Source organism: Bos indicus x Bos taurus, chromosome 16 (genome assembly GCF_003369695.1).
Source record: "Bos indicus x Bos taurus breed Angus x Brahman F1 hybrid chromosome 16, Bos_hybrid_MaternalHap_v2.0, whole genome shotgun sequence".
NCBI lineage: Eukaryota > Metazoa > Chordata > Mammalia > Artiodactyla > Bovidae > Bos > Bos indicus x Bos taurus.
The window spans coordinates 42573169-42596534 of NC_040091.1; the positions used below are offsets into that span (position 1 = coordinate 42573169).

The window sequence follows — 23366 nt, forward strand, 5'->3', positions numbered from 1 at the left end:
CATACTGAAACAGCACAAAATACCTCATTATACTAAAGGCAAAGGAAGCTATGCTATAACTTTCCTGTTTATTCATCATCATCATGAGATCCAGGACAGAAAAGATGAATAATTACTAGATCCAAGACAGAAACAGATATTATAAAATTAAGAGTTATAAAATATAAGAGGGTCTATGGAGGGTTAATTAATTTTGATTCCACCCCCCTCCCTGCCAAATTTGCTTGCCATCTTTGCACAAGGTACCACGTAATCTTCCCTTTGTCATTTCAAATTTGGTACACACGCTGCCAAAGGAGCATTATGGAGGGTAAATGTAAATCACCTCTACAAATGACAAAGGTATTCACAGAGCACGATTTGTTCACTTAGAAGAAAACGAATGGACAGTGCTATTACCAACACCAGCAACAGCATTTAGATGCACAGAAAGGAAGCAGTGGCAACATCACAGAGAAAAGAGCCCGCGTGAGCAATTCATTATTATTTTCTAAATAAAAGCAACTGGCTTTTCATGTAATGTTTTCATACTTAAGTTTCTCCAAAGACCAATAATGTGTTGCTCCATTTTTCAGATCCTGAACTTCTACAGCTACCACTGTACGAGGGAAAGGTCTGTCTTCCTGAGTTTTTTCAATCTCAGTGGGAAGCAGTTCAGGAGGCAGAGGGGAGTACAACGTGTCCGTGAGCAGAACAAACTGAAACTGCACCTAAAGGGACAGAAGAAACCAGGGACAAACAGGCTTTTTGTTTTTCCAAGTGAGGTTCAGAAACAAGGCAACATAATCAGGCCCAATGGGAAAGACGTCAAACAGCAGCATGTGGTCAACAGCTTCTGATTGAGAAACGTGGCTACTTGTATATTAATCATTTAGCTATTTACAGTCTTTGTTTTCCTGGCCTGGCACAGTGTCTTTGCACAACCTAAAATCTCAATAAATATATCCTGGTTGACTGAACAAAGACTTCCATAGAGAACAGAAGGTGGACCCAGGAATGCATCCCCAAATGAGAGCAGGTGGACACGTGCTAAGGTTTTCTGTTAAATTCAGAGGATTATAACTGTTACTCTTAAAAGTGTTTACTACAGAAAAGTGCTTTGCATTCATCATGTCATTTATTTCTTGGCAACTCCCTATTTTTTTTTTTAACCAACCATTAATGAAATGCTAGGTATAGCTGTGAGAAAAAAAGACCTAGCCTCTGCCATCACTTAATCTATTTGAAGAGGAAAATAGTTAATATATAATCACAAAATGAGATGGAGTTACAAAAGAATAAGAGATCTTATTCCTATTTCACGAAACTAAAAATACAGCCCTAGAAAAACAGAATGATTTTTTCCCAAAGTCAGGCAGTGTGAGATCTTACCTACTTCTCAATACTGCCCCCTCATCCTATTCCCCGTAATCTTAGCAGTCAGGAGACTGTCAAACAGAGGGACATGCAGAACAATGAATCTATACTGTGGTGTGATGTTTCTGGCATCACAATTACCATGTGTAGACACTACTTTGACACTGTATGTGTATTCATTCTCTTACCCCTCAGGAAATCACAAAAACCCTGGGTAGCAGGTCCAGTTGCTAAACTCCCTCTGTAGGTGAGGGACTAGAGGCCCAGGTTACTAGAGTCAAACAACTGGGAGAGTTGGGGTAGGAACCTGGCTGTCTGGTTGCAGAATGCATGTGCTTGTCCATTACACAAAACTGCCTCTCAGAGCCTAGTAGAGGAGAAGGCACAGAGGACTTAAAGGTACCATCTTAATGGTAGAGAACTAAAGGAAAACTGAGATTTTCAGAACCCAAGAGAAATATTTTTCTACTGATATGTTTTGTTTTTTTTTCTGTTTCTTTAACTCTCATCAGGAATATAGTCTCCTCATATATAAAACAGGCTAGAAAACATGTTATTTTAAAAATTTCATTTAACAAATACTTAAAGACATCACTTTGCCAACAAAGCTCTCTATAGTCAAAGCTATGGTTTTCCCAGCAGTCATGTTTGGATGTGAGAGTTGGACCATAAAGAAGGCTGAATGCTGAAGAATTGATACTTTCGAATTGTGGTACTGGAGAAGACTCTTTAGAGTCCCTTGGACTGCAAGAAGATCACCAGTCAATCCTAAAGGAAATCAGTCCTGAATATTCATTGAAAGGACTGATGCTGAAGCAGAAGCTCCAATAGTTTGGCCACCTGATGTGAAGGGCAGACTTATTGGAAATGACTCTGATGCTGGGAAAAACTGAAGGCAGGGGGAGGTGAGGGTGGCAGAGGATGAGATGGTTAGATAGTATCACCAACTCAATGGGCATCTGAACAAATTCTGGGAGATAGTGAAGGACAGGAAAGCTTGGTGTGCTACAGTCTATGGGGTCGCAAAGACTCAGACATGACTTAGCAACTGAACAATAACCAGTACCTACTTCATTCCAGGCACATATGTTAAATGAAGGCATACACAAACCTGTTTCACAGCAAAAAGCTGCTGAGTTCACCCAAGGGAAAGGTGGTCTCAAAATGAGGACCATGAAGCCCATCAGGCTCAGCTCTGCCTCAGGATGGTCCCTGTTCCCACAACCTCCATACCTTCTTCTTTAGTTCCACACTGATGGCATTGGCCTCCTTTAGGTAAACGGCATTGCCCCAGAGTAAGTCCCTTAATGAGGTGAATTGGTGAGACTTCCACTTCCGGAAGGCCCACTGGGCCAGCTCAAATTCATGTTGTGTCCATGGAACTGAAAAAGCAAACCAGGTGTATTTAATGGTGGACTCATAACTATGTAGAAATTACATCCCTCCTATACCTCAGCTTTTTAAAAAAATCAAGTTACTTTCCAGTTTTTCTTTCTTTTTTTTTAGATACAGCTCAGTGTGGCTTATAATAAAGAAAAACCCTTAGTCTGTTGTACAACTTGAAACAGATCTATTTTCCTTTCTAGTAGAGGAAAAAAAAAGGTCAGTTTTCACATAGATATTTAAAAATAAAGAATTCAGTGTACAAATTAAGAGTTTCTTTAAAGTTATTATGAAGCCTTGAGATTACTGAAGAGGTTGGGTGAAAAAATAAAATATGATGAATGTTCACACCGCATTTTAATTTCAACTAAGAAATTCTAGAAAACTTAAGACAGGTAGGTATGACAAAACAATGTGATGAGCAATCTGCCAGAAAGAGATTTAAATGCACGCTTCTACATTCCAAAGTCCTCACGGGGTAATCCTGACATAAACCAGCAAATAAAACAGAGCATCCTGGTTTTGTTTTTTTTTTTTGGCCACACCACTCAGCATGTGGGATCTTAGTTTCCTAAACAGGGATCAAACTCTCGCCCCCTACACTGGAAATGTGGAATCTTAACCATTGGACCACCAGGGGAATCTGTAAAACAGAGCATCTTAACAAAGATTAAGCTCTATATTTGCTTGTCACATCTATATAAATTTCATATGTATGGTAATATGAGACAGTTTATGTAAACTGACTAAGAGATTTCTATGGAGACTATGCTCAGAAACCTTGGGTTCTAAGAGACACTATTAGTCCCACCCCCACTTCATAGAGTACAGCCTGGACTCTTAGCCTCAAGCATCTTTTAAATCATCTTTAAACTGGCTCAGGAATTTGACAACACAGATTCAAAACATCTACAGAGGAAAGTTTCAGTCTCTAGATTTCACCTTCTTCCTCCTCCTCTTCCTCTTCAGTTGTTTCTGCAGCCAGGGATCGCGTCTCCACCTGCTTCTGCAAGGCCTGCAATTTACTCTCATAGTCCTGAACGAAAACAAAGAAGATAACATGTAGGAGAGAGAGGAAATAGGAGGGAAGGAAAAGAGAAATGAAAGGAAGACTGGGAGAGGGAGAGACAGCAAAAGACAAAGAAACGAGAAGACAGCGGCAGGAAGCAACAATAAAAAGACAGACATACAGAGAAATGCTTCTGAACAAAGCCATAAAGCACCCAAAATAGTCTGCACTGGGTAAATGCTTTAAAAGATCTTGTATTCTAGGGAATTTAACTGCAGTCTCTCTTTCTACTCCTTAGACTCAAGAGTTCTTTATTTGGGATTACAGTAGAAGAAAGGGGGAATTTTTCAAGGAAAAAAAAATGCATGTGTCCTTTAAAGGTTAAAATGTATTTAAATAGTATCTTGACACATCCAAGAATTCCAAAGAAAAACAATACTGGAAAAGATTAAGTTCACTAAGGAAATGGCACGCCACTCCAGTACTCTTGCCTGGAAAATCCCATGGACGGAGGAGCCTGGTGGGCTGCAGTCCATGGGGTCGCTAGAGTCAGACACGACTGAGCAACTTCATTTTCACTTTTCATTTTCATGCACTGGAGAAGGAAATGGCAACCCACTCCAGTGTTCTTGCCTGGAGAATCCCAGGGACGGGGAAGCCTGGTGGGCTGCCGTCCATGGGGTCGCACAGAGTCGGACACGACTGAAGTGACTTAGCAGCAGCAGCAATATTGCTAAGAGTTCCACTTATCTGTTTGGATGGGAGAAAAAATTCAGATCATAGACTCTGCAACTCTCTATGGATGAAATATTACTATCTTTGCAGATGTAGGATAAATTTAGTTTTCAGGGAACCTCAGTGTTAAAAGAACACAGTGTTATTAGGATTGAAATAATCTACATGCTGCATTTATTTATTCAATAAAGAAATTTTATATCAAAATATACTGTTATAAAATGTACTATTATATTACAAATCATATTCATCCTTCCGTTCTCCCTTGTTTCCATGCACTCTCAATAAGTGTGATATCGCTACTATTAGTGAAAAATAAAATGGTTCTTGGGGGACTAAAAAAAACTTTTTAATGTATAAAACACAAATATACACACAGTATGTAAACTGATACCATGTATATCTGAGGTATTAAAATGGCATAGTGGAGAGAGAACAGGGAAAAAAGTGTCTAAAACAGTTCCTTGGTGTGTTCATGAAAAAAAAAACTTGTGTTTTTTGACAACAAAACAAGTTAAGGAAAAGACCTTCACACAGTAAAATACCAAATCACAGCATTAAGCACAGCCTTTAAAAAATAAACTATTAGGCTTCCTGCTTCTCCAGGAGTGGCATGATTACAGGCTGTAAAGAGATAGAAGGTTTAGGTATGACCATGTACTGTTTTCAAACAAAGCTCTCCAAGTCACAAATCAAATATCCCATGCATACAGAGGATCACTGAAAGCCCAGTTAGCGAACTCCATCACAAAAGGGGCTCCCGATGGCGATGCTAAGAAGGACGCAAATATTCTCCAGGCTCTAGTCATTTATTGTTTAGTCTCACAAAGGAAACTTTCTCTCTTTCATGGAGCTGGCAGTGACCAAGAGTCAGCAAGATAGCTTTTGAAAGACATCTAAACATGCTTTTTAGGATAACATGTACTGTGGGGAAAAGAGAAAAAGAAAAACATAAAGTACCAGGTATAAAGACATGGGTTTTGCTCCTGGAATCTGCTCTTACTAGTCTTATAATTCTGGGAAAGTTAATCCTTTTAACACCTCATTTTGGCCTTTTTTTAAAATAAAGATTTTATTATTCTACCTGCCTAACTTTAAGGCAGGACTGCAGGAAGGACGAAATGACAAACCATTTTAAAATGTATGTGAAAGTCCTCTTAAATGGCAACATACTATCAAAATGACAAGCAGTGTTTTTAGAAAGTTTCTTGTCTACATATATCCAGCCCCCCATCTTGGTTTCTAAATACCATTCTCCACTAACAGAAACCAGGGCTCCTTAGGAAAATGATTGATTTCAGATTTGGAGCAAGGAAAATACAAGGCAACCCCAGAATATCTTGTGCCAGGAAGCACAGAGTACTCAAAGACCAAGAGGACCATTTCAAAAGGATGAAGACTCCCACTGGTCAATAAATAATAACAACAGGAAAAGAATATATAGCACGTTGAGTATAAAAAGAATCCATGAGACCACAGTGATACTGAAAGATAAAGAGAAAAAAGGGAAAGCTCTTCCTTACCAAAAACAAAACAAAAGGCCAGTTAACAAATGAAGATGGAATGACAGAAAATCACTACTACATTGCAACCCCAGATGTAGTAACTGAATCATCCAAGGATCATTAATACAAGCTATCACAACTGACAGATGGAAAACAGAATATTCACACAATCGCAAGAGCCTACTAATGAGAAAGCACTAGAAAAAAACACATTAACTAAATTTATTAAACATTACTGAAAATAGGACAAATTGACATTTTACATCTACTGATGTGAAGCAGATGGAAGTACACAATATAACATTAATAGCGTTCTTAACAATGTTTAACCTAAATCAAATATCGAAGAAATAATCAAATTAGAAAGGGACCTTGACTCTTCAAAAATACCTATGTAATGAAAGATAAAAGAACCAAATGCAATAAATAAACCTTGATTGGACCTTGTATTAAAAAAACATACATACTTCTAACATTTATATTTTTTAGACAATTATGGAAATTTGAAAATTACCTGTATGTTACATGATTTTGAATCAGTATTAAATATTTGGATGGGATAATGGTATTAAGAGAATATCCTTGGTTTTAGGATATTTACGTGTATTTAGGGGTAAACTCGGAGAAGGCAATGGCACCCCACTCCAGTACTCTTGCCTGGAAAATCCCATGGACTGGAGCCTACCAGGCTCCTCCGTCCACGGGGTCGCTAGGAGTCGGGCACGACTGGATGACTTCACTTTCACTTTTCACTTTCATGCACTGGAAAAGGAAATGGCAACCCACTCCAGTATTCTTGCCCGGAGAATTCCAGGGACAGAGGAGCCTGGTGGGCTGCCATCTATGGGGTCGCACAGAGTCAGACACGACTGAAGCGACTTAGCAGCAGCAGCAGGGGTAAACTAACATGGTATCTGTAACTTACTCCAAACAATTCAGAAATAGTATATACATATGGGTATACAAAGGTTCACTGTACTCTTTTTTTTTTTTTTTTCAAAATAAAAGGTTGGGTTTTTTTTTTAAAAACCTATGTATGAGATAGGGTTCTCTCAGCAAAAAGAGAAAGACTGTTGATTTACCTAAAGAGCATCAGATGGAAAAAAATGTTAATATTTTAGCTTGAGAATTTTTTTGTTTTTCATTTTTGCCCCTATTTTTTAATTATAGCAATATACACATGACATAAAATTTGCCATTTTAACCATTTTAACACATGAAATACGCTAATAATGTTGTACAACCATCACCACTGTCCATGCTCCAGAATTCTTCATCTTGTAAAACTGAAACTTTTTGTCCATGAAATACTAACTCCCACCCCTGCAGTCCTCAACCACCATTCTACCTTTTGTCTCTATGATTTTGGCTACTCTAGGGTATCTCGTGTAAGTGGAATCATGTATGCTTGTGACTTTTTGTGACTGGTTTATTTTTAAGGATTTCCTCAAGAATAGGATTACACCATGAGTAAAATAGATAGCCAGTGGGAAGTTGCTGTATAGCACAGGGAGCTCAGCCTGGTGCTCTGTGATGACCTAGATGGGTGGGACGGGAGAGGCAGAGGGAGGTTCAAGAGGGAGGGGATATGTATATACATACAACCGAGTCTCAGTTGTACAGCAGAAACTAACACAACATGGGAAAGCAATTATACTTCAATTTTTAAAAAAGGGAAAAAAATGAGTTTACAAGCTGGTCAAACTACCAAATGAAGACAAAGTCCTTAGATTCTGACAGTTAAAAGAGTGACTTTTCCTAAAAGCTGTAGTTGTGCTTTAGTGGCAGTAAAGCTGACATAAAGAGATGTTCAATAATGCTATAGACCTAAAACTTTAACTACACTTTGACCAGGAAAAATTTCTATAAGCAGTTGGTAGTCCAAATGTCAATTTGAAGTGAAAGTGAAAGTCACTAAGTCATGTCTGACTCTTTGCAACCCCAAGAACTATTCAGTCCATAGAATTCTCCAGGCCAGAATACTGGAGTGGGTAGCCTTTCCCTTCTCCAGGGGATCTTTCCAACACAGGGATTGAACCCAGGGCTCCCGCATTGCAGGTGGATTCTTTACCAGCTGAGCTATCAAGGAAGCCCCCAAATGTCAATACCAATTCTTGAATTGGCCTCCTCTTCCCCAAACCAGGCTGCATATGAGCTTCCAACAAGGATATTTTGATTGTTACCAGAAAAATACTACTAAGCCCTGGATTTTTCTGCAATAAATGGATAAAGAGATTCAGATACTACTGTTCTGTCCATTTCATGGAGTAAATTAGAATCATTACAGAAAACATGCTAAAAAATAATATATTTACCAATAGTCTTTTCTGTTTATAAAAAGTTCCAACTAACTGAATATATGCTCCATATTTATAAAGGCACTGCACCGACTGTTTCCTCTTCTAGAATGTTCTCTCCCACCCGACTATCCTTATTTTAAAGCTTACTTTGTGCTAGGAATTATTCTAAATGTTTAACATGGATTGTTCCAAGCATCCCAATAATGCTATGAAAATGTTTCTGTTGTTATTCTCATGTTAAAAAAGGAGAAAAACCTTAAAGAAATTAAGTAACTCTCCAAAGATCAAAATTAGCAAGTGGTAGAAAAAGGACCTGAACCCAAGCAATTGGACTCAGAGCATGCTATTTTTTTCAAAGAAAAACCACTATCCGTCCATTCATTTGACAAATGAATACCATCTTCACTCCTATTATGTGCCAGATGCTAAGGATAGTGAGTGGTCAATAAGACAAAAGTTCCACTGGTGACGGAGATACGCTAAACAGTAAACAGACACAGTACATGCTATGATTTCAGGAGAGAGAAGTCCTAGGAAGAAAGGGAATTATCAGAGGCCAATAGAGAGCAGAGATGAGTGGAGGAAAGCTAAGATTAGGTGCTCAGGGAAGGTCTCTCTGCAGAGATAACATTTAATCAGAGATCTAAGCAAGCACTCTGAGATCCTTGGTGGAGGTTTCTTATTCCAGTCAAATTTAGCTAACAGCAAGCACAAAGGCCCTAATGTGGAGTTTGGTGTATTTAAGGAAAAGCAAGAAAACCGGTGTGGGTGGACTGGAGGAATGAGAAGAGCTGGAGAAGCAGCTGACAACTGTCAGATAGGTACTGGGTTATGGACAGGTTTATAGGCCATAGAAAGGACTGTGGATTTTATCCTAAGGGAGTCACTGGTAGCCTAGAGCCAGGAAATCTAGCATATGTAGTAAAAATACCAATGTCCATGGAGAATTGCCTGTGGACTTGGAATAAGGCCAGGAGCCGTGAAGCTGTCCCTGCAGTTTCAAGGGAGATGGCAGTGGCCTGGTCCAGGGTCTCAGCAGGTGTTAAAAAGCAAATGGAGCTGGCATATGTTTCAGAGGCAGGAGAAGTGTGCCCTGCAGATGAAGATGTGACCATGGGGTGTGAGAGAGAAAGGGAAACTGAGGATCACTCTTGGATTCTGGTCTGAGCTAGCTGCTCTGGTTTAGATAGTTCAGATGTGAGATGCCAGTTAACTCTCTGGATGTCAGGTCACAGTTGTGTGTCCGTGACCAGAGATTGGGGGAAGGCCCAGGCTGGAGAGAGTACCTCTGAGAGTCAGCAGAGAGGGAGGCAGAGCAGGGGTCTGCAGACAGACTGCCTGCCTGAGACCGGACCTGGATTCCACTGAGCAGCTGTGCGAGGATGGGAAAGTATGTAAAATGGGATTAACAACACCTACACCTCACAGAGGAGGGGTGCTAGGAGGATTCAGTGAGTTAATACATGTAAAATGTATTACATGTATTTGGTCCAAGTACTGTTGACCCTTGAACAATACAGGATGGGGCACTGAAAACCTGCACATAATTTTACAGTCGGCTCTCGGTTTCCAAGGTTCCACACCTGCAGATTCAACCAAATGTGGATCTGTGGTATGCATTCACTAAAAAAAAATCCACATCTAAGTAGACCCATGCAGGTCAAACATGTGTCTTTCAAAGGTTCACTGTAAATGCTCAACAGGAGGTGCTGTCTTCATTATCACCTGTGTGAACACAGAAGCGGAGGCCACAGAAATGTGTGAGGTCACCTGGAGGAAAGAGCAGATATAGGAAAAAAAAATGGCCTATGTCTGCGGCCACAGAGACCATGAAGGAGCAGCGAGAGAAAAATAAGAAGCCAAGAGAACAAAAGGTTTTGAGAAGTAAAGAGCAGGCAAGCCATGTAAGATGCTAGACAGATTTAGTAAAATGAGGACTGAGAAAACACCTGGATTTTCCACCAAGGAGACTCCTGGTGACCCTGACCAGACTGGCTGCAGTGGTGATGTGGGAATGAGTCTGACTGGACTGAGTTCAAGAATGGAGACAGGAGACAAGAAAAAGAAGGTAGCCAGTGGGCAAAAGTACAGAAAACGCTCTCAGGAGTATTTCTAGAAAAAGGAACAAACACAGTGGCAGATCACAGGGAACACAAACTTTTTTTGAAACTGGTGTTTCCACGCTGACAGGAATAATGTAGAAGGAGAAAATCAGATGCTGTGAAAGAGAAGGGGTAGGTGTACAGTAAGTCCCTCAGAAAACGGAATGAAGGGAACGAGGGCTGGGCTAATACAGGAGCACAGACAGTTCTTCCACCAAGAGGAGGGAAGGCCAGGTATAAGTATGAATGCATGGATGCAGACCTGGATGTGGGAAGAAAAGAAAAACTTCCTGATTCCTTCTCGTTCTCAAAATGGAAGTCAGCAGCTGAGAGCAAAAAAAGGCCATCTTTCATCTCCTGAGACGCCTGGTTGTAAACCTTCAGAGCATCCTGTGATTTTCCCTCAAGGCATTTGTCACAAAAGTACTATATGACCACTGGTGTGACTGTCTAATGGCTATCTCCTCCATGACTCTGTGAACTTCATGAGGCCAGGAACCTCTCATTCACCACGGAATCACCAGCAACTGGCACTTGTCTGTCTTCTAGAGTAGATACACAGTTGTGTGCTGATCTAGTCAACAGTTCTCAGAAGCGTCCGGAGGTTGGCAAATCTGCAGGCTGAATCCAGACCACCGCTTGTCTTTATAAATACAGCAGCTTTAGCAAAACACACCCACATCCATCCCTTTGCTTATCATCTACAGCTGCAATTCTGCTACAACAGTGGAGCTGAGCAGTTTTGATAAAGACCATGAGGCTCATAGGAGGCTTCCCTGGTGGCTCAGACTGTAAAGAATCTGCCAGCAATGCGGGAGACCTGGGTTCGACCCCTGGGTCAGGAAGTTTCCCTGGAGAAGGGAATGGCTACCCACTCCAGTATGTTTGTTTGGAGAATCCCAGGGGCAGAGGAGCCTGGCGGGCTACAGTCCATGGGACCACAAAGAGTTGGACACGACTGAGTGATTAACACTTACTTACATATGAGGCCCACAAAACCTAAAATATTTACTACCTGACCCTTTATAGAAAAGGTTTACCAGTCTCTGTTCTAGACTGTGGTTCTCAAAGACAGATGCTGATCCAGCAGCAGTAGGAACAGCAGCATCACCTGAGATCTTATCAGAAACACAATTATCAGACCCCACTGCAGACCTCCTGAATCAGAAACTCTGGGGGTGGGCCCAGCATTCTGTGTTCTCACAAGCCCCTCGGAAGCTTCTCATGCACACGACAGTTTTGAGAACCACTCTTCTGGGTGACACACACAGATGGATGGTAAAGAAAGCACGACAGATAAGGTACTTATTCTAGGTGAATTTACATTCTCATGCAAGGACCAAATAGGCGCACAGAGCTAATATTAAACAGTGGGCTGCCCTGGGATCGGCTGCAGCAGGAAAAGGGGCACGTGAGCATTGATGTGGAAGTGGAGTTAGGCACAAGGAGAAAGGACTCTAGTCTTGAGCAAGTGCCAAAGCCCAGAGGTGGGAACAAGCTTGGCAAGCTCAAAGAACAAAGTGCTTGCACAGTGAGGGAATGTTAAGACATGAAGTCAGAGAGGCAGGCAAGAAGCCAAAACACGGACAGCCTTGGAGGCTACAAAGCACCATGGGAAGCCACTGGAGGCCACTGGCACTGACTTTTGTTTTCAAAGGATGATGCAGGTTGCCGTGTGGACAATGGTGTACAGAGGTCAGGAACAGGAGAGAAGAGACTCGTTAGGAGGCTACTGCGGTACTACTGGTGAGAGACGATGGCGTCACAATGAGGGCATCTCTGAGGAGATGGCATTGAAGGTAAAAATGAATGTCATAATTTTGGGTTTTCCAGTTAGGCTGCTTTTGACATTAGAGGCTTGGCTCTTTTTGCTAATACTGCATTCCTCTTTTCACGGTGGATTATAACTAGCAAGCAATAGCTAGAAGGGAAACATCCATGTTCCAGTTCTTGTCAACACCTTAATTTACTCACCACTGGCAGTACCATGCAGACACAGCCTCAGATCTATGCCTCTGGGGGTCCCGCAACACCTGTTCTTAGACCTGTGCAGCCCCTGTCTTTTCCTACCTCTCAGGCCTGCTTTGGTCTCATTTACTTCATTTTCCAACCATGGTTCAAGCAAGAGCCATTCACCACCTCATGGGATACATACATAGGCTTATCCCCACCACAAAATGATTCATTAATTCTATCTCCAAATAATCCATCAGTCACGCCCTCTCTCCCTGCCTGCTTGGAAAGTATCATTTCTCATTTAGTTCCTCCATCAAGTTCCCAACTGAAGCACTGGGCTCTGAATCTGCCTTCTTCCAACTCATCCTCCCACCCAAACTTCAGCCATTTCTAAAAGGTTAATATGACAATGCAATCTCCCTGTAGAATATATGTTAGCTTCCATCACACTCAAGACAAAAATCCCAAGCCATGGGATGGGATGCCATTAACCCAGCATGCCAGTCTGGCCCTTGCCCCCTCTCCCCAGGTCCACTCATCTCTTATCACCCTCCAACACACAGCTGTGTTCCAACCAACCCCAAGTCACCTGCAGGTCCCTGGACCTGACACGCTTCCTCCGTCCCTCTGCCATTCCTCACTTGGATACACTGACACGCGTGCTTTGGGATTCTGCTCTTGGTTCAGGGCTTCCTCTTTCAGAAACCTTTTCCCAATCTGCCCACGCTCACTCTGTGTATATCACTACACATATTATCCTACACTGGAATCGTCTGTACTGTTCTAGAAGTGGTCAGATATTGGCCACTTTTCCACCAGTTTCACCGACAGTAGAGATACAAAGTACCTGAAGGGAAAGAGAAAAAGCCTGAAGCAAACCAATCCAAGTTTAATGTTTCCCCCAAGCTCCAGATTTCATATTAAAAACTCATGGCAGGGGAACAAAAAACCCACGTAGATACTGTATTCTACTCTCTTATGTATGATTATGTTCTTTATCAACATAAAAAATAATGCATGTCCAAATGTTCAATAAGACTGATGGTCTGTTCCAGAAAAATCTTCCATTTTGTCCTGTTCACCTCTAACATATCACCAATACTCTGGGTGGAGAAAAGCAATGGTTAAAGGAAAAAAGAAAAGTTAAACAGAGCTACTCAAAGCTTTTCAGAAATTTCATGTCTACCTATATATATGAAGGGAAGTTTACCATTTCATTTAAAGAAAACTTTAAATCAAAATTACATAGTAAAAACATAGAAAATACAGCTCAAGGTAAACTCAGAGAAGTCATACAGGGATATCTGATATCCTCATTCATCGTCAAAAGTAGAAAAGCTTTTATTTAAGTAAAAGGTAGCATAAAATAAGGGTTAAAGATCTCATTTAAGACAGAATTTTGATAACTCAAAAAGGGTAAGAAAAGCAAAAGCTCTAAACAAATGAAGTTCATGTAGAAATGTTGTTAAAAGATATGGTTTGTAATCATCTTCAGATGAAAAAGCAATAAATAAAAGTCAAGCCCAGGTTTAATCAGCATCATGCTGTTTCCCGCTCCCCTCCTCCCACATCAGAGACAAATCACACTCTTAAAAGGTAACTTCAGTTTTTATTGAATGAGGACTTTATTTTTTAACATTACAAACTAACTCTCCCTTTCTGAAAAGGTAGATCTTACACTCAAAGACCAATCTTCAAGCATTTTTTTAAAAAGAAACTGGGGGAGAAATCCATAGTTCATTAACAAGAAGATTCACAACTTCTTTTTACAGTAACGATGGGAGGAAACCAATACACTTCACAACCTACAGTGGTTCAAACTAAATATCTAGAGCAGATTTTTAAATCTCATAAAGATGACATAAAGTAGACAATTATGAAAACTGTTCATAATACAGAATCTGGCTCTGACAGCATAGAACAAGTACTTGCTTTGCATTGCACCTAAGAAAGCATCTTCATTAAGGTATTCCAGGACAGCAGCTTCCCCTGCTCCCAGTCTTTTGTGTATATCATTAAGGCAAGTCTACAAAGGACCAGGAAGGCACAGGGGCATAGCAGCTGACCGGAGGAAACCTACGTAACTTCCTAGAGTCTGACAGCCTTTAATGCAGACATTGGTGTGGCAAACTGTGTTTTGTCCTGTTTTTTTTTTTTTCCTCCCAGCATCAATCTGCACCTGAAGCACAAGAGGTCACTTCAAGTCACTTCAACGGAATAAACAATTCCCATTCAATGCATTTCCAGTGAAAAGAGAAGCACCAGAAAGAATTAGAAGTAAAAATAAAGGTTTAGACTTGTTAGATAAACAAACTAACTCTGCAAAGAATACCACAGTGTGTGGTTTGATTTGTGAAATTGTACCAATTGATTAGGACTCAACGTCTATTATGTCAGATCATTATGTAATTTCAACAGCGCAAACTTTTCTTAAAAAACTGCACCATGATAACAGCTAGGGATATTTCAGTAATATAATAATGACTTAGTGGTGACCATTTACCTTTGATCTTGTAGGATTTAAGCTTGGGGACAGATACTGTCAAATTCAAAAACAAAACAAAACAAGGCAATATAACCAATCACAAAAGCATGGTACTGGTTACTTCTTTAGTGAGAGTCAATAAAGTAATTTCATATTTTCTAAAATAAGTATCTGCTCTGAAATACATGAAGGGAGATAGGTAGCAATCAATCAAACCTTGGTTTCTTTCTTTCTGGTCATCTGAAATTAAGGGCTAGTTTAGATATCTAAACATTTCAGTAACCTGAGGGTGCCTCACAAATATAAATCTAATCCTTTGGAATATCAAGGGTGGGTATAGTGCCTACCACAACCCACATTTGTGAATGAAAACACTGTATTTCTTTTCATTCTACAGCCTCGTGATCAGCAGTAGAAACTCACACCCATTGTTCAGTGCCAAAGGGAGATACCTGTCCATAAGAAGATTAAAAAGGCTACCATAAAAATGAAAATACATAGGTCTATCCTATGTTATCTCAAGTTGGAAAATTGAGAGCCCACTTCTGATACAGAGTTGAAAGCTGAGTTATTATTATTATTAGTTTTAGAAAATGAACTTTTTGCAAGAAAGAAATAGAAAACTATGCCTAAGAAGGACAAATGCGGAGTACACAAGATGCACTGAAGTGACTGATTTGAAGTAGCCTACAAAGTACATTCAAACCACCTGGTACAGGACACTGTCATCTCAACTAAGTCAGTTCATTACAAACATCACTCCTGTCTAATCTGCCATAAAACTTCAGCTGAAGACTAGGACTGCTCTAGCTATGAAAGCAAAAATAGCCCCCGAAGTTAATTGGAAGCAACTTTTTGTGCATTATGAAAGCATTTTCTTAGAAGCAAAGAAAAAAAAAATACTATGATTAAAAACAATGTTCTAATAAAGCATAGTGCCCACACGCAAAGGAAGAACATCCTATATAACCACAATCTGTGAGGCTTCCTTGAACATTAACTGCTATCCTGGATGTCATTTTTCACACCATCTGGAAGACAAGCGTCTGACAGGTGACTTAGTGTGACTTGGGGATCTTCAACAACGTGGTGTCAGGCAATCTCACAGACATCTCTGGCTCTTCACACCGCCTCTTAAAAAAGTTTCTGACAAGTTCAAGAAATGAAGGATGTAGAAAACTATTCTTTTCTTCCCATCAAAATCCATCTTTTTTAGTGGATTCTCCAGTGAGGCAAACTGAGACCACAACACGGTAAAATGAGGTATTGATACAGTAACTGTTCATCAGGACGTCTCTTTCCTTGCTTGAGAATCTGTGAGCGTTACTGCTGCTGACCAAAGAATAGTTTATTATACATCATCTCCTTTATTCTCAATCAGACCAAAGTTAACTTATTTCAGTATTTCATCACCTACTGAAAACAAGCAGCACACAGCCAAAGGCTGCAGCCTTCTCCCCATGTATCACCTCTTCCCTCTCTCCACCAAATAACCTCCTTAATAAACTTATATGTACTACTCAAAGCATCGTGTGTATTTTGTTGGTATTTCTGTTGGCGTGACATTGGTGAATAGTTCGGTGTCTTTCTGTATGTATTTGTGTGAGAAATGATGTTAAACTTCAAAATGCAAACCACAAACAGAAATCCAAGCAGGTGCCAACTTAAAGATTTCAGTATTATGACAGAATTTATACAAACACTGATGTATTCAAAAGGGAAAAAAACCTACTGAATCAGTTCTATGCAAAATACAGCTGAGTAAGAAGATGTGGAAGTTCCCCAGAAGATGTACAGTTGTGTACTATAAAATACGTACAAAGACATTTAGTTCTTGCTTATGAAACTTCCAATGATATTTAAAGAAAGAAACAGACATGGATAGGAAATCCAAAGCTGTGTCCACAGCTGCATGTTCTTATTTTTAAACTAATGTCTAACATTCATGGGGAAATAATAGACATTCAATTCAACATCTCAAATTCCTATTTAGAATGTTTGCATAAACCAAGAGGCAGGTTATTTCTGGATATCAGATAAATTTATAGGTTTTACAAAAACATAACAAACTTACACCAAACAAGACCAGTCTGGGTAAGTAAGTATATTATCTAGGCACCAAGAAAGGAGGACAGTCTCAGAAAAATAAGGGAGGTCTCAGTGTTTTGTCCAAAATTCCAGAAACTGCCCACTTACGGTATACAAACAACAGGGAGGTGTTGAAACATTTACCAGTGTCTTATCTTTTAACAATAAAATCAGTTCATATTTTAGGAACACAACATTACAATCACAATGTAAATACTAAGAACTCAAGGCCAAGGCTAGAACCAACTGAAATCATAAGCTACCATCGCCTGTTTCCTCCACCAAGAATTCAAGCTTGTCCAGTAATTTAGACTGTGGTTTCCCGACCAGTTTTGAGATTGGGTGCCGAGAACTGTCGCCTCATTCTCGGAGGTGTCACAAACTGGCTACAGTGGTTGGGTCTGTCAGTCTGCTTCTGACAAGAAGTGGCTGCACTGCCCTCCAGCTGAGCTCCAGTGTTATAACTACAGTAAGCTTGACGGTGCTGGTGCATGTGGCGTTTCGCCTGAAAAGTCTGCAGGTCAGCGGTGGGGTGGCCACTGTGGGAGGTGAGCACTTCTGGGGAAGCAGATGCCTGGCAGCGCGTACTTTTCGGTTGGCCGTTATTGAGAGAATTGCTTCTCCAGCGTAACTGAGGTGGCTGTTGTTGATTATTAATGTGCTGCTTGCTAACCTGAATGTGATCTTGACTTCGAGTGCCCTGAGGGCCCCATGGTAACTGGGGATCCTTAGAAGCTGCTCTAGTACCCTTTTCTTGGTTCTCCGGCTTATTTCCTTTCCTTCCATCTTCCTCTTTGGGAATCCTAAGCTCTATTACCTCATCTTCTGTGATGATGATGTGTGTCCCAGGACTCCATGAGTTTCTGTGTTTAGGGTTGCTCTTAAATGGAAACCGCGGCTTCCGGTTCTCCGGAGGGATGAATCGATGAGGTACATTCTGCCGACGAAGCTGCTTTGTTATTTCCTGCTGCTGCAGGTTCTTGAACCGAATTTGCTCTTGCCTCATCCAACGCAGACGTCCACGTCTAAAAGCTGGGTCTCCGTTCATCAGCTGGGAGACACGTTCTTCTTTACCAAGGTCTCCGCTGTCGCCTTTACTTACATCATTCTCAGGCTTACTACTGGCACCAGCACCACTGGGTTCCTTTGATTTTTGGTTTCCTTGGGTTTTCTGTTCTGGAGACCCAATCAGCGGCAAGACTTTCTCCATTTTGAGCATTTTATTTCTTAAGACTTTTATCTCCTCATCTTTCATGTTATTTTGCTTTTTGACTTCTTGCAAAATATCTTCCAGCTTGTCTATATGAACCTTGAGGTCATCCACATCAGTCCCACCTTTACTACTGGCCATTACGTCCTCAATCTTCTCATCCCCTACACCAACGGTGTCCCAGACATCCCTGGCCACTGCCCTCCAGGAGTCCCGCTCATTAGGATCTTTCTTCCCATACATGGCACAAAGTTCTTTCATCTTAACAATGGCCAAGGCTTCAATCTCCTGCCGACTATGCCGAAAATCATTGAGAGCAACCTCGTAGCATATCTCTTTCACAGCCTGAATCTTGAGATCTGAGATGGTGACCCACTTGGAGTCTTTACTCAGGCGTCTTCTCTGGGGGATCTGATACATTTTTATTGGTTCCCGTTTCTTCCCACTGCTTGGGAGGCCGCATTTTTTAACAATGGTTTGCAGCTTGCTGGGAGGCAGCTTTTCTCTCAGAGAAGTAATCAGTTTCCAGCTCTCTTCGCAGGATCTCTTGTCAGAATCATCCCCGCTATCAGAATCCGCGTCCTTTGGAAAAACAAAATCAAAAATGGCCCCAAAATAACCAAAATTAAAATGTAAAAAAGGAAACTCAAATTGAAGAAAAAGCAAGCAAAAAAAGCCCTAATAAATTTAAAAATGAAACTAAAAAAGTTAAAAAAAAAAAACCCAAAACAAACAAAAAACCCTAGATAATGTGCAAGTCTATTAAGACATATGCTTATGTAGATTATCATCAATATGAAGATTTGCTTTTTTTTTTTTTCTAGTAACATTAATCCAAATTTCCACTTTGTGGCTTAAGTGATGGAATCTGCAATCAAATTTCTTAGGAGGGCTGAAACAGTGAGAAAGTCTCTCACTGTAAGGTCACATGAAGTTATTAACAAAATGGTGTGAAATAACATCTCCGCTATCTCAAGAGAATGAACTAAAACCTTCACCCCACACATGCTAACACCCATGCAGCCACTTCCCCACATTTGCCTTGGTTATTGCTGTTGCTTCTTCCAGAAACTGTTTCCCCCATGAGTGAGCACAGATGCCATACAAGATGTGACGAGCAGGCGGATTAACAAAGGTTAGTAATGCTGGAGAATGCCACGTTTTGTTTAGCTTTACTAAAAAGAGCAGCCCTAGAAAAAAGTTAGAAGATGAGAAAGTAGAAAAAGAAGCAGTCAAACAGGGATGTTAAAAATGCTAAGAATCCCTATTAGCAGACCATGAGAGATTCTTATCAACCAAATTGTTTTTCTGCTAGAAGGTAAGAGGGTTCTGAAACTAGTCTTTCCATGAGCACACATCAGATTTGCTACTTTCCTGTGTCATGACAAATTGATCTATTTCATTTGTTACAATTAAATTTTGTTATCCATACAATAAGGACACATAAAAAAGGATCTTTATAGTGAGTCTGTTATTTTGTTTTCCACACACTTAAACCAATAAATACCTCATCTCCAAAATTTTAGGAAACAAATCTCCAGAACATAAACTAAGCTAGGAAAACATACTTTCATTTAAACATTATTTAAAATTGCCAAAGTAATATTTTAATAAATACAACCTAGAGATCTGTTGTTTCATCTATGAAAACCTATGGTGTTTCTAGTTTTTTGAGGAATATTACTTTAAGTTGACAACTCTATCAACATGTAAAACACAAAAGATCATATTCTGCTTATGTATTCTGATTGTGGACGCTATTTAAAACATTATCTCCAACTCTCTGTCTTTCCAGCTGTTTTTGCACCATTACCTCTTTTTCAAACAACTTTACTTAGGCTTAAAATAGCAGTCTGACTTTACAACTAAGCAATTTCAACGGCTATTTGGATAATAACTGATTATTCTTAACAAACACAAGCAAATCTTGCTAACATGGGTCTAAATGAAAGCTGGGTTGGATTTAGAACTCCCTATGACAGACAAGATTAAGGAAGGCTCTCTATTCAAGAGATAAAAGTTACTGGAAAAAGAACTACTCACTAAAAGGGTAGTTCAAGGTAGTCTAGTAAATGAAAATGTTCTTATTTAATAGTCTCTTTGACTTGGCTATGGTTACCATAATCATCTCTAGGAAAGGTTTAGGAAAAAAAAAAGAATTGAAACTGATAAATAGTATCTTGTTTTCTAGACCAAAGACTTCTTTTTCTGTATGTACAGTTACTTTCTAGGGAATGAAAAAATAACCCCTAACAATAATAGCAATAATTTGGCCCCTGAATTTGGAGACGTTACTACTGATTTGTATTATTGACATTTGCCTATAAATGGATACTAAACCATTTATAATACCTACTTATTTGAAAATTTATCAGCAAAAAACAGATAAAGCTAAATTTATACACTCTACACTATTTTTTCCTTTTCCTTTTTAGTTTAAAAATCTTAATAAAATCTAATCTTAAGTGATAAAGGATGACATTAATAAACATTAGAGAAAAAAAGTATGTCTGACATCTAAAAAGGTTTTCTTGTATATATGCAAAAACTGAGTTATATAGAACAGAAATTTGCTCTGATTCTTTCTACATAATTAACTATCAGTTTTTTCCTCTGGGCTTCTTTTATTTTCCTTTAAAAGTTGCCTAATGATGAAATGAATACCTAATTAAGGAAATAACAATTCTAATTATTGCTTTAATATATTTAAGTGATAAAAGTTATGCCTTTAAACTCTAAAATAAAACATAATTAAATGAGTTTACATAAATTCAAAAGAACTAAGTTAAATCAAGTGGCCATAATTTTCTTTCTTTTTATAATACTGGTCATATTGCCTCTGTAGAATATGTTCTCTTTAAAGCTCAAACATATCACCCCTATCACTTACTACTGGCCACAATACTGAAAACTCTTGCAAAACTTATGTGCCGAGATTCAAATCCTATCTTATGTCAAAAAAAAAAAGATTTTAAGATATTTAGATTCATTTATTACAGGGCTGGAAAAACTACTCAGATCTGTCCAACTCACATGTCACTAAATGATCCTGCTGTTTTGATTAAATATCAAATGGAAGGTAGGCCTCCTGAAGAGACTCTGCCTGAAGACTATGAAAATAGAGAGATGATTCCCAAAACATGTGTCAAAAAGCAAGCAGAGAAAGGACCAGGCATACAATCAAGCACTAACTAAGAAAGAATGTTCAGCAACGTAACAATGGGACACAGTGGGGGGAATTATTGTAATAAAAAACTCAAGAGCCTGAATTCCATTTTTTGTAATGCTGTTATTATGCAAAAATAATCACATACAATAAATAATAAACATTTACTGAATATAAAGTCCTTTGTATCGTCTCGGTGTTTATCCATAGGGTGCATTCAAAACATATCTGTTGGTTGACTAATATAGGGTCATAAAAATACATTTTTAATTCAGTACTGTTAATGGCTAAATATTCCTCAGGCTGAAGTATTAGAAATCAACTCCTTTTGAGGATAAGAAATTTAAGTGGAACAGACAGTTGGACTTATAAGACGAAAGAACCTCCTTGCTTTAAGGAGCTGCTCTTAAAATCCTAGACTGCTTTCAGATACAGAGCAATCGACAATCAGAACCTGATTACTTGCAAACTAAGTATGTCCTCCGGAAACTAAATGTGCCCTGGAGCCATCTGGTTTGATATGAAATTCGCTCAGTCATGTCTGATTCTTTTCAACCCCATGGACTGTAGACCACCAGGCTCCTCTGACAACGGAATTCTCCAGGCAAGAATACTGGAGTGGGTAGCCATTCCCTTCCCAGGGACTGAACTCAGGTCTTCTGCGTTGCAGATTCTTTACTATCTGAATTTACTTTCTGTTTATTAACAGTCACTGTCTTTATTTCAGAGCACAGGATGATCACCAGCCATCACTATTCGTTTACACCTGGTTAGTGACTCAAATGGCCCTAGCAGCATTGGCATCACCTGGGAGCTTCTTAGAAATGCAGAATCTCAGGTCCTACCCAAACCTACAGGATCAGCATCAGCATTTGACAAGACTCCTAAGATGTTGAGAAGCACTGCTCTATTGGACAGAACACCAAAGAAAGCCAGAAGACTCATGTTTAAGCCTCAGACCCATCAGTTAAGAATGGGCAAGGTAGCATTTTTTTAGACTTTGCTTCCTCAACTATAAACCCGAGGAAATGTCTGTCACTTTATTTACATATATGGCAACTAAAGAGGGTTATTTTGGAAATCAGAAAAATGATGGATGTTAAAACTCTCTGTAAATTATAAAGCTGTATACAAATACAAGACATTACTGTTAAAGGCTCCTTCATGTGTCACAAAGTTTTCAAGCCCTTAATCACACTGTAGTTGAATCTTTGTGTTTTCATTACAAACTAATGCCAACGAGGCCTCCTAAAGAGACTCTAATACACTGCTATTATCTTGCCCCAAACACTTGATTTATTCTTGCAATCCATTCTTTTTTGGGCTTTACTATAATTTCCAAGATAACAAACTGAGTTAACATACTGCCAAGAGTGAGAATCAAGCTGCTCTGGAAAAGACTGCTTTTGCACAAGGCCTTGGCTTTTCTGATTCATTTAGCAACAGCCTCTCTTTTTCAAAGCACAGTACAGCTGTAAGGCTATGGTTTACATGCTGTATTTACACTTGGTATTCTATATGCTGTATTTTATGCTAAGGGAAGAAACCAGTATCCCAGCTTTCTCACTAATGCCTCCTTAACCAGTTCCCCCTTTCTCCCTAATACCTCTAAGAAGTCCATCAATCTTAAAAAATTAAAAATTCCTAAACTGCATCCACAGTATCCAAAGGTTGCTATGCCTTTTTCTCAATAACATGTACCAAATGAATGCCTAGAAGGTTCCTATAACCAAGGCTTTGTAATCCAAAACTGGATGGCTTGAAACATGAAAATCTAACTAATGGATAAACTTATTTATTCATGCAATTCAATTTCTAAAAAAACTAGAAAATCAATTAACATCATAAAATGCTATCGCCATTAGCATCACAAGCTGCAACCTGAAACTGATTTCTCAGCTACTCACACAAATGCTTTCTCAACCCAGAGAAACCAGACTTCCCTCTCCTCTTGGAGTTGGTTGGGCAGCCCCTACTTCCACTGTCACCACACATGCCACGGAGACCCTTACTGAGAATTCAGACTCCATGCAGGGAACAGAAAAGGATTAACACATGCAACTGTGCAGCA

General features: G+C 39.5%; 1 protein-coding gene and 1 long non-coding RNA gene across 11 annotated transcripts in view; one reads left to right on the plus strand and one right to left on the minus strand.

Annotated features, from left to right (window-relative positions):
- The window catches only part of KIF1B (kinesin family member 1B), a 151394-nt gene that overhangs the window by 48702 nt on the left and 79326 nt on the right, over nucleotides 1–23366 (minus strand). For 9 of the 10 annotated variants that reach the window (XM_027564934.1, XM_027564939.1, XM_027564935.1 and 6 more), the window contains 3 exons: nucleotides 3682–3775; nucleotides 2590–2738; nucleotides 532–710 (listed from right to left, as the gene is read on the minus strand). In XM_027564934.1, coding sequence (XP_027420735.1) covers nucleotides 532–710; nucleotides 2590–2738; nucleotides 3682–3775 — 422 coding nt within the window. Of the gene's footprint in view, nucleotides 1–531; nucleotides 711–2589; nucleotides 2739–3681; nucleotides 3776–13947; nucleotides 18712–23366 lie in introns of those variants that run through there. The other variant, XM_027564943.1, reaches the window with a different exon arrangement.
- On the plus strand, nucleotides 18811–22437 carry LOC113906595. The gene is made up of 2 exons (XR_003514934.1): nucleotides 18811–19264; nucleotides 22023–22437. It is a non-coding gene; the product is annotated as an uncharacterized LOC113906595 (long non-coding RNA).